We start from the raw sequence: 12,929 nt of genomic DNA, 5'->3' as shown, positions 1-12,929 counted from the left end.
AGGAGGAAGGCTAAAGAGGAGGTTTATTGAAGTGGTGAGGGAAGACATGCAGGTGGTTGGGGTGAAAGAGGCAGATGTTTAGGACAGGTGGGTATGGAGAAGGATGATCCACTGTGGCGACCCCTAATGGGAGAAGCCGAAAGAAGAAAAATATTTTTCCTGTTCAAAGCTTTTTGTGCTTAGACAGGGCTACTTGTCTAACATGTAGCATAATAACATAGCATTTGCATAAAGCTCTTGGTTTGGAGGAAACCTGATACTTCATCACCCTGATACCATCATCCCTATTGTGAAGTATAGTGGTGACAGCAACCAAAAACTTTAGAATAGGCCAGCCAAAGCCCAGATTCGATCTGATTAGGAAACTGAAGCAAGCTTGAACACTTGTATAAATTGAAACAGCAAAGGTTTAAAGAGTACCTGAAAATCATACTTTAGTAAAAGTATAGATACCTTACTACAAAACTTAAAGTTAAAAGTCACCAATTCCAATATGACTTGATTTGAACAGTACCTCAGTATTTTCCTCATATTGAATATAGGCTCAAGGATGCACTAGTCATCAACACCAAGACACATTTTTGTGAAAAGCCTAAAGAAATTTTTTTGTGAGGTTTTATTTCCTAAATACAAATCAAATTGAGCACCTCAACACTGCAATAACCAAGAAAAGTACAGCAGCCTCTTCAACATGCCAGAATGAAACAAAGATCAAACAAACAAAATAGACAAAGTAGCAAAGCAATCTTTCAAAAAGGCATCTTCAATTAACAAAAATAAAATGACAGTATTATAGTCCATTGAATACATTAATAAAATTAAAGTAAATGATTTTAGATAAAGTAAAAACAAATATTCAGACTGTGGTTTATGATTTGATTTGCTCAGTTTTAGAGAGGAGCAATAGTTGTATTGTAATTGGTAACAGTCATTGTAAATTTGAATATAGTGAAGTAATAAGTACTGCTTCTACCTTTAATGCTCAGTAAAACTAGAAAGTAGCCGAAAAAAATACTTAAGTACAGTAACGAAGTACATTTGGTCTAATACACCACTGTTCAAAAGCTAAAATTAAAAATTAATCTGTGTGTGTGTGAAAAGGCAGTATAATGCAGGTGTTATAAAACCCTGGACTACCATGAGTGTTGTGTAAAAGAGTCATGACAACTGAAAAAAGTGTGTATTACATGTACCTATGTAGTATGCGCTATATAGTATGCGTGAATACTGATCTGTGAACGTCTCTTGACAAAAGCAGGCCAAGTATGAAGTATGATCATATACCCGTGAACACAAAGTTTACCAACAGCAGGCTTACAATCATGTTATTTTGAAATCCTCTTCTTCTGTCAGTTCAGTAATAACTTCTGTGTATCAAAGCTGCTTTGTTTAGCCTGTTGATTTTTTTCTTTCACACACTGATGGGCATGTAAAGCCTTTGGGTTTGTGTATTGTATTTTTGCAAGTCTAGTTCAGTGTGTTCTTACTGGCACATCAGTTTTTCAGAAGCAATCTGGTGTCTGAAATTAGCTTCTTAAGTGATATTGTGAGTAAAAAAAGCAAAGGGAAGTACTGAATGTAGCTTTCAGTTTAGCATTCTGCAAATTGCAATTTTTTTTCCACAAAAGACTGAAACAACTTTTTTTTTTCAGTAATATCAAGTAAATGATAATTTGTATCAAATTTACAGAGTAAATGTAAAAATCTGGCATGTGAATTTAAGAAGCAACAACTGCAATCAAATGGTTCTGCAAACTAGACATTAGTCTTTAACATCACTGAGGAGGAATGTTTATTTGCAAAAACATTTTAACTTAGTCATGTTGGAGGAGCTGCCTGCTATTATTCAAAAGATTTTGGAGACATCAATGTTTTTACCTTGGCATCTGTGTGCCTTTATGTTGCCGTTGGTTAAAAATGGAAGAAATTTCACCTCCCACCTCTCCCATGGATTCCAGGATTTTTCAAATGGTGGAATCATGATCACTGGCCATATCTGAGGTCATCATTGCCTGCAGCTCTTTAGATGTTGGATCTTTTTGTCACTTTGATGGCTGACTACTTCTGGGAAGATCCACCACTGTTCCAGGTTTTTACCATTTGGAGATAATGGCTCCCACTGCGGTTTGCTGGACTTCGAAATGGCCTTGTAGCATTGCAACATTGCTTTGATCATTTTTTGAGTGAGTCATACAGTGCAAAAAAAAAAAAAAAAACATCTATTTAAAATATGAAACAATTTGACAAAGCCATTTGTGGCAAGTGCGTGTTGACATAAACATGCCGTTCACTATAATCTACAGCATAAACAATAAACTTCTATATTTCAAGTTCTAGTGAAACGCTAAAGAAGCAATCTCTAGACACTGGGAACGTCAGTGGAGTATATCTTGTTAAAGGAGACAAACAAACCTAACAAATACAACATGATGATGTTTTGTGTTGTGATAAGAATAAAGCAGCTGAAAATAGCACAGTGTGCAGAGTTTGCAGAGGGACCGTCTCTGGTGTGTTTCAAACAATGCTTCCAATTAGTCACATCTCAATAGAGGAGCAGTCAGCATTGAGACGTGCAGTGCAGCTGTCTGTCCACTACCAAGAACAGATTAATCTGAAAGCATATTGTGGAAATGTTTCAAATTTAATACATACATAATTTATTTGTATGCCATATGCATAATTTACATATAGCAAACTGTATATACAGCACTCTCCTCTATAACCAACAGACACCTAATGCTGACCTAGTACACTATACTATCTATAATTTATAATATGTATATGAATATGACATACAAATATGTATTCTATCTATCTATCTATCTATCTATCTATCTATCTATCTATCTATCTATCTATCTATCTATCTATCTATCTATCTATATATATATATATATATATATATATATATACATTTATCAGTGATGGTTATTTATTTTAGAACAATAAGGCGACTGCATTGTATTTGATTCTGAAATAAATACAGTTCCTGTATGCTTGTGCTTCATGTCCGGTCTTTTGTTGCTGTTTTGTTTGCAGATGCACAAAGAAATGTTCAGGTTCCCACCCAAATCACAGAAAAACTATTGGAGTTGCTCAGGAATAAAAAGGAGTTCACATTCATGGCTTACATCCAGCAGAAGGCATCCACATCTGGAGTTCTCTTCTCAATCCACAAGTCTGAGTTCAGGTACACCTGTTTTTACTTCCTTGCATATTTTGAGTTTTTGTTTAAAAATAATGTTATTAAAATGTTTTTTTTTTTTTTGGTTGAGATTTTGGTTGATCCATACATTAAATTAATACAAAATATTAGTTTTCTTGTTTTTGTCAAAATAAAAAGAGTATGGGAGAATATTCCAAATGTTATATTGAATTCAGATGACTATAAAATGCTAATCTATGTTTATATTTGTAAAAGGCATTTCTCTATGAAACAATTCAAATTCAGTTGCATTTGTATCAGGTCCTCAAACTCCCCTTCCCAGGACAAATTTGGCCACTCTGGATTACACCAATTGAGCCAGGGCAACAAATGCTTAATCACCAAACTGTTTTCAAACACACACTTACACAAACGCATTATATAATTCTCTTTACAAGAAGTTAACATTCAGTTGATGCCTTGAATTTTACTTTACTAAGCTGTTCCTAATTGTTTGTTTTTCTGGTTTGGATATTTTGCTTATTCCTAAAATTTTACGCAATTTCATTTTTTTCAATCAAATAACAATCAGAGTAAACAGAAAATCTCTAGAAAAATAGAACACCCATAATGCTCAAATTTCTGTTTGTCATTTTGTGTCATTTTTATTCTAATCTATGTTACATTTAGTTGGGGGGGATCCCTAATAGAGCGAATCTGAGACTGGAGCACATCTGCTAAAGATGGTGACAAACAGATTCTCCCATTCTATGGATTTTATTACAACCAGTAATCTGATGTGGAGACAAAATAAAACACTCTACTGCTTTTTTCTAGCCTTTGATGGACGGAAGCTTAGCCTTGCTAGCTCATTTATAATATGTGTATGAGCATGTCATGAAATTACAGCAAACATGTCTGACCCTTATGAATTCAGTATTTTTTCAGAATATTGGACTTACATATATATGTTGCATTTTATTATTTTATCGTTTGCAACACCAACAAAGAAGACTTGAAACCAAACAAAATGCCTGCCATAGAGAAAAGAAAATGCATTCCATGTCTAGTCAAGTGCAAGTGCAATTTTTCTTAAATGTTAATTTATAGATGGACACAAATTTTATTTTATTATTACATTCTTTCATACATAATTTATAATAAAGACAAACACAAAAAAATATCAAGTTTGCTCAAATTTAAAAGAACCTTATTTAAGGTTTACATAAAAATACAAGGTCTGCCCAAATTTCAAGGTTTAATTGTTTACTAATTCATGAATTCATGATCAATTCATGCAGCCTGATTATGAATTAACTATATTATATAAGAGACATAAGCAGATGTTGTGAGGTAGAGTCTCAATAGATTGGACTACACCGATGCTAAGACTTTGAACTCTGTCATTTACCTGAAACCATTTCAGAACAATTTTTGCAGTGTGTCAGGGAGCATCAATCTGCTGGAAGAGACCATTAGGAAATACCGTTGCTATGAAGGTGTGTAGCTTGGTCTGAAGCAATGTGTAGGTGGGTGGTATGTGTCAAAGGAATAGCCACATGAATGGAAAGACTGAAGGTTTCCTAGCAGAGCACAGGCCCAAGCATCAGACCACCTCCATTGGCTTGCTTCCTACCCTTTGTGCATCCAGGTTCTATCTCAATGATTCATTAGACCAGGAAACATTCTTCCATTGCTCACTGGCTCATAAATCAATTAAATTAAATCCTATTTGCAAAGCACTTTTAACGATTGACAAAAAAAAAAGAAATCCAGAAATCACAATGTATGATTTTTTAACTATTTATTTGTATAACCCTACAGCTGCAAATAAGTATTTGAACACCTGAGAAAGTCAATGTTAATATTTGGTACAGTAGCCTTTGTTTGCAATTACAGAGGTCAAACGTTTCCTGTAGTTTTTCACCAGGTTTGCACACACTGCAGGAGGGATTTTGGCCCACTCCTCCACACAGATCTTCTCTAGATCAGTCAGGTTTCTGGCCTGTCGCTGAGAAACACGGAGTTTGAGCTCCCTCCAAAGATTCTCTATTGGGTTTAGGTCTGGAGACTGGCTAGGCCACGCCAGAACCTTGATATGCTTCTTACATAGCCACTCCTTGGTTATCCTGGCTGTGTGCTTCGAGTCATTGTCATGTTGGAAGACCCAGCCTCGACCCATCTTCAATGCTCTAACTGAGGGAAGGAGGTTGTTCCCCAAAATCTCGCAATACATGGCCCCGGTCATCCTCTCCTTAATACAGTGCAGTCGCCTGTCCCATGTGCAGAAAAACACCCCAAAGATGATGCTACCACCCCATGCTTCACAGTAGGGATGGTGTTCTTGGGATGGTACTCATCATTCTTCTTCCTCCAAACACGTTTAGTGGAATTATGACCCAAAAGTTCTAAAGACCACATGACTTTCTCCCATGACTCCTCTGGATCATCCAAATGGTCATTGGCAAACTTAAGACGTGCCTGGACATGTGCTGGTTTAAGCAGGGGAACCTTCCGTGCCATGCATGATTTCAAACCATGACGCCTTAGTGTATTACCAACAGTAACCTTGGAAACGGTGGTCCCAGCTCTTTTCAGGTCATTGACCAGCTCCTCCCGTGTAGTTCTGGGCTGATTTCTCACCTTCCTTAGGATCATTGAGACCCCACGAGGTGAGATCTTGCATGGAGCCCCAGTCCGAGGGAGATTGACAGTCATGTTTAGCTTCTTCCATTTTCTAATGATTGCTCCAACAGTGGACCTTTTTTCACCAAGCTGCTTGGCAATTTCCCCGTAGCCCTTTCCAGCCTTGTGGAGGTGTAGAATTTTGTCTCTAGTGTCTTTGGACAGCTCTTTGGTCTTGGCCATGTTAGTAGTTGGATTCTTACTGATTGTATGGGGTGGACAGGTGTCTTTATGCAGCTAACGACCTCAAACAGGTGCATCTAATTTAGGATTATAAATGTAGTGGAGGTGGACATTTTGAAGGCAGACTAACAGGTCTTTGAGGGTCAGAATTCTAGCTGATAGACAGGTGTTCAAATACTTATTTGCAGCTGTATCATACAAATAAATAGTTTAAAAATCATACATTGTGATTTCTGGATTTTTTCTTTTAGATTATGTCTCTCACAGTGGACATGCACCTACAATTTCAGACCCCTCCATGATTTCTAAGTGGGAGAACTTGCAAAATAGCAGGGTGTTCAAATACTTGTTTTCCTCACTATATATATATATATATATATATATATATATATATATATATATATATATATATATATATATATATATATATATATATATATATATATATATATATATATATATATATATATATATATATATATATATATATATATATATATATATATATATATATATATATATATATATATATATAATCCCAAATGAGCAAGCCAGAGGTCACAGTGGCAAAAAAAACTTATTTTAGTAGGTAATACGGGTCAGTATGGGCACTAACTATAACTCGTCATAACTTCATCTGCAACATGCCTTTTTGCACTTTGTGTTCTGACACCTTCCTGTTATGGCCAGCACTAACCTTTCCAGCAAAAAGGATTGCTTTTGCTCCCCACATGCATCACTTGCCCATTATCCTTTTGGGCACAGATTGGCCATGCTTGGACAATTTTTATTATGTACTAACCTCTGCATATAGGGAACACATTGCAAATCCTGCTTTTTTTCTTTACATGCCTTGATCCAGCTTTCTAGACATTACATTTTGAGTCTTTTCTTGCTTCTAATACATCAGCTTTTAGAACTGAGTGTTTAATTCTTGTTTATTATATCACAACCCTTGCCATTGTAATTACATATTCAGTGTTATTTGACTTCACCTGGTAGGGGTTTTAATATTAGGCCTGATCGTGTTCACTTTTAAGTTAACCAGCTTTGCTTTCTAAAGATTAGAACAGACACTTGGCCAGCTACAGCACCTTTGGTATAACTTTATAAGTGTTAAATGCTTCAGTTATTGTACCATGGTATTATTAAACCTGTTTTACCCCAGAAGCAACACTGTATGCATGTCAATGTCTCAACCTCTTAACCACTCTCGCATTGAGCTTGGTTTAGTGAATATAATGTGCAAATGCTGTATCTGTACTGACGGTGTTGAACCAGTGAGATTTTTCACTCTTTAACCAAAAAGAAATTCACAAAGTTTGAGTTACTCAACTGTAATAAAAAATACATCAGAAGTATATAGAATAAAAAAAAATCATACAGGAAACCTGCTGTGGTGCAAAAGGAATGAAACCTGCTTTTTACTGAGTCGTGTAACACCTCCAGCACTCTGTATTGTGTCTCATCATTTCAGACACAAGTTTTCTTGAATATTGAAATTTGTCAGTAGGCACATTCCTTGTGCAGAAACAGATTATCTACAATGCAGATGTGTCAGTGTACACTCACAATTCATCTTCTTCAATATACCACAAAAAAGCTGAGATGCATTTTAGCCAGATGTGTGAAAGAGTATGTAATATATGAGCTCTTTCCCGCCACAAAGATATTATGACTAAGTGGTGCACGTGTAGCAAATGACTTATTAGAGATGAACTGCAAATATTTCATGGATGAATTCTCTAAACTTCCTTTGAAGAACCTGTAATATTTGTTTTAGTACATTCTTTTCACAAATGCAATTTGGTAGTCCACTGGTTAAGGCTCTGGGTTACTGATCGTAATGTCACGGGTTCAAGCCCCAGCACTGCCAAGCTGCCACTGTTGAGCCCTTGAGCAAGGCACTTACCCTATCTGCTCCAGGGGCACTAAACCTGTGCTCTGAGCCCAGGTTCTAAACAAGCTGGGACATGCAAAAAAAAGAATTTGTCTGCGCTGTAATGTATATGTGACAAAAAATTCTATTCTATTCTAAACGCTAGGATAATGGACTGCAACGAATAGCGCACTATCACCATAAAAGCCGGCAGTTTTGAGCATGACTGAGTCTGTATTACCTATAAAAGCAGATTGTGCTGGCTAATGACATTCTTTCTGAATGATGGCTTGTTAAAGAGCTCTTTTTCTTGGGTTTTAACAACTGATTGTAGTGTTTTTGTGATTATTTGATTCTGCACAGGCAGCATTTTACTGTGCAAGCAAAGCTCCCAGTGGAATCCCCTGAAACGCTGGCACTTTTATTTCCGCTTATGTGATGATTTCACAGAGAACATGACCATATTGTGATGTGCGTAAAATATCTTTATTTCTATTTTTATTCTTCTGGGGTCTTTCAAGATATTGTTTTTTAAAATATAAGAATGGTGTAACATGAGCTCAAAGAGACATAGACCTTGAGGATACTGAATTTTTAAAGTATGGAGTTAAAAAGAAATATAAATTTTGACGGTGAAATTCATTGAAAATATTTAGTGTCTCTAGTTTCTACACAGAGAATCTTCTCACAAGGACCTTACCTGTAGCACTTGTTTTAAGGCTATATTTATTTATTTACCCATTTTTTTTTTCTTTTGATCGTGAAACAAGGTTATGTTGGACATCAAGTCACAACTTGATTTGTTCTTTATTGCTCGCTGTTCAATAAAAGCATTTAAAAAGTTTGTACCTTTTATCAAATCACAAAGAATTAAGACTAATCATTTGACAGATGCCAGTTAACATAGTATTAAAATTGTACATATTTGCCTAAAAATATGCTACACCACTACAACGTCACAGTCTATAGAAAAATTTCTATTCTAATTTCAGCTTATTATCTTCACACAGAAATGTCCTAAACCAATTCTTGAATACGTTTAAGGCTGGTTTATGGTGGACCTGAGTGTACATGCGAATTGGATTTAGAGCTGATTGACCATAAAAGCTTTCAAAGTGTAGTTACACATCACATCACATTTAATTTAAATGATGATATGTAAAATTGCTCAATCAAAGCAATTATCCTTCATTGTCATGTACTTGTGTGCTCATTCACCCTTGAGTCTATATTTACTTTTCTTCACCGGGAAGCAAATTGTGCTGTCAGTCTCTGCCTTTTAAAATAATTGACAGAAATAAGGGTGTCAGGTCCCCGCTAATGCTGGGGAAAAAGTGATGCGGTGAATGCGTGTTCACAGCGGTGACAAGCTGCGGCTAATGTCCTGCCTTATTACTCATGCAGCTGTTTATGTTCAGTAGACTTGAAAGGAGATCGCTCTGAATTGTGTTAATTGTTTTTAGCTTTACATAAGGCACTTTGTGGTGTTACTATGGAAACTGCAAAGGCTAAGCAGAAGTCATTTTACATTAACTGATGTTAAAAATGGCCTCTGTAATTGCAGTCAGCAACAGTAGCCAATCACGGCCGCCTGAGCTCAAGTGTACAGAAGAGGTCAACGTCTTCAAGTGCTGTCAGTGAGCATTATTAGGTTATATTGAGCAGCAGATAAAAAATTATGTCTATTGCATATCTGGTCTGAGGAAGCATGAGTGTGACTGTAGGTTAGTGCTTGGAAAGATTGATGTTAATTTAAGATTAACAGTTGCTATGGTAAATCTGCAGTATGTTGCCAGATTAATCGACGTGAATAGTCAGTGAAAGAGGAAGATGATTTGATAATATAACTTAAAAGATCATTGCACTTATATTGCACACAGATTTTATTAGCTTTTTTCACATTTCCTTATTATGTACGGTATTCTATTACATTTTTTACAAAATCTTTGGTCATATATCTATGGAGTATGCGTTATACTTATATCAGGACAAAGCATTTCTATTCTATTCTATTCTATTCTATTCTATTCTATTCTATTCTATTCTATTCTATTCTATTCTTTGCCTCACATTGTCATTTTCCGTTAAAATGTTTTTGGCAATCATATAGCAGTTTAACTGATTGTTGTGTCTGAGTTACGATGAAGATTCTTACAATTACAATCCATCAATGACTTGAAAATATCCTAAGTGGAGACATGGCCTAGCCTTAATAAGGGAGTTTTGTGATCAGTATAGGGTAGTATGCTGTAATTTGTAAATAATGTAACAAATTACAGTACATAATTAAGCAAAACAAAGCAATTTACACTGCCGTAATGTCTAAACTATACAGTATACATGTATGTGGCAACGGGCATGTGAACGACAGCGGTGCTGAGCTGTTTCAGTGTCCGGTGACACCAAGGAAAAGGAGAGTGAGACAAGGGCTAAATTGACCTTTGAAACACCAAAAACTCAGACAAATCATACGTGCTCTAAAACAGAGACAACTGAACTCTGTCAACCGCTGGCGAGTGTAAGGGATTTTACAAGGCGGGAGATGCATACATCCTGGCAGCATCCCATCATATAGTACAAAAATGAAAACACTGTGTTAATATAAAAAAATAAATAAAAATTATCACTATCTTCATTGTATCTTCATTGGGAAAACCTGTATTGGTATGTGTCTATTTTAGTGTCTCTTGTTAGGCCACTCCTTCGATATTTACTCTTACCCCTCTTGCAAGTCTTGTTCGGGTGGTCTAGAAATAGTCCTGAGACATGTAGCCCCTTTATGTAATAGTGGTGAGACTCTGCTTTGTCTACACAAACACGCACACACATATGCACAGGTCTGTGGAATTCTGGTTCTGATGCAATCTGATTCCTAGTCTTACGCAGATACACAGCATAGTGAGTTGAGTATATGCACTATAATCTGCATAAACTCCTAACAATTTGTAAAACGTTAGCCTTTTTGTTTATGGCAAATAAGAAATTTGAGCAACTACTTAATTATCAAAACTAAACAACTTTGAAACACACAATAACAATTAAGAATCCCACATTAGCTAACCTGTCATGTTGTTTATAAACTGAGATGACAATACAAATGTACACAAAACGTGCTTTGTGTTAATAGATTACAATGAATCGACAAACGTGAAGGTTTTGCAATGTCAATTAATTACCTTTGATTATTATATTATTATAGTTGCTGCTTGGTAGCATGGGCTTGCCTTCATTTATTTGTTTGGCAAAAGCTTTTATTTAAAGTGGGCTCAGTGGCAAATTTTTTCAGCTGTTCAATCAACAAACGTCACGTGAGATTTACACATACTGTAATATTTGTGCTTATTAAAAATGTATTTAGTATTAAGACATATGTCCTGTGTGCATATTTGCAGAGCAGATATATTTATCAGCAATTCACAGGCAAAATTATTGGCAGCCACATTGACTCCTGAGTGACATTAAATGAGTTTGTCTACAATCAAGAGATCACAGGTTCAAATTCACTCAGGTTCAGATGCAATTTTATCTACACAATTATTAGACAATTACTGGCACCACACTTTTTTTTTTTATCTTTTCTCTGAAGTGCACTGCCATCTTCAACACAGTCTTTAAATCAGGGTTTAAATGTTCAGGCTATGACTGCAAAATGCTAATTTTATTGCTCCTCAAACATTTATGTGTTACTTATGTATTTTATATATATACATGAAGACCTAGAAATTCTAGAAAAGTCTGTGAATAAAATAAAAAATTTATTATCACATGTACATAAGTATTCAGACCCTTTACTCACCACTTGTTTAAGCACCTTTGGCAACAATTACAACCCTGAGTATAAAACTTTTCACATTTGCATTGGGAATATTTTGCCATTCTTCATGTCAAATCCTCTGAAGTTGGCTCAAGTTGGATGGGGACAGTTGGTATACAGCCACTTTCAGGTCTCTCAAGAGATGTTTAATAGGTTAAGAAATTCAGGGCTCTGGCTGGGCTACTACAGTACATTCACAGTACTGTGAGTTGTCCCTAAGCCACAAAAACATAAAGATTTTAATAAAATACAACATACTCACCAGAGATGCATACTAATAAATTACACCGCTCCTCAGGGGCTTTAAGCCAGTGGTACGGCTCGTAGGCACTGGTCTGGAAGTGGCGAACAAACCCTGAGACAAGCTAGCTAGCTTTGGGGTTGGCCGACCTCTCTTCACAATGTCTAGTTTTTCTTGAAAATGTATTTTTAAGTATGTCCGAGACCAAATCAATATTTCTTCCTCCGAAGGCATAAAAAAAGTCTTACTCGGATGTATTAATATGTGCAGCGCACTGCAGACATGTTTTGCTAGTCGAACTTGGCTGTAACAGTTTTGCTCTGGCCAACCAATCAGAGGACGGAAAGGCTGATGCTATGAAATCTGTGAGGCGAATATGAAATCTGTTTGGTTAAAAAAACAGAACTATTTCTTAAGGAGACTATGGTAAAAAGGCCAGCAGTACAGACTTTGAGGCCCTGGGCAGATTTGATTGACATGGCAGCACATAGAGGCTGAAATGTAATTGGACAAAAAAATCTAACATCCACATACATGTACTGGAAGCAGTGCAGGCAAGAGAAACACTTCAACATGAAGAGAATAAACTGTTGGGAATAAATTAATACAATTTCATGGAACAAAAATTTGAATTTAGGTTGTAAATGTAGGTCAGTGCTTCTGATAGTGTTTAGGCCAGCAGAGAAGGCCTTGCTGGCCCTGACCGCCTGCCACTGGTATATATAGATGTCTGTTAATTATCTTGTTAAAATCCTTTTATGCCGATATTCTGGTAAAGAAACCTTGCCGTCCCATCTTTTTTAACATGCTGATTGCCTGCTGACCAAAAGGGGTTGAGAATTGTGACCTGACCGTGAAGAACATTATCAGTAAGTGGCTATCAAGTGCCACATAATAGTGCACACACAAAGGTATTCACAAGTGTGGCGCAGTGAAGTGAAGTAGAATAGCTCTGTTTCTGTTTCCCTTTGTCAAGCACTGT

At 36.2% G+C, this 12,929-nt stretch overlaps 1 protein-coding gene across 2 annotated transcripts in view; it reads left to right on the top strand.

Annotated features, from left to right (window-relative positions):
- The window catches only part of LOC124391167 (protein kinase C-binding protein NELL1-like), a 263,303-nt gene that overhangs the window by 41,407 nt on the left and 208,967 nt on the right, over positions 1–12,929 (top strand). For both annotated transcript variants that reach the window (XM_046857567.1, XM_046857566.1), the window contains exon 3: positions 3,040–3,190. In XM_046857567.1, coding sequence (XP_046713523.1) covers positions 3,040–3,190 — 151 coding nt within the window. The remainder of the gene's footprint in view (positions 1–3,039; positions 3,191–12,929) is intronic.

Source organism: Silurus meridionalis, chromosome 9, assembly GCF_014805685.1.
Source record: "Silurus meridionalis isolate SWU-2019-XX chromosome 9, ASM1480568v1, whole genome shotgun sequence".
Lineage (NCBI taxonomy): Eukaryota > Metazoa > Chordata > Actinopteri > Siluriformes > Siluridae > Silurus > Silurus meridionalis.
This window is presented reverse-complemented; position numbering and strand designations above follow the sequence as displayed.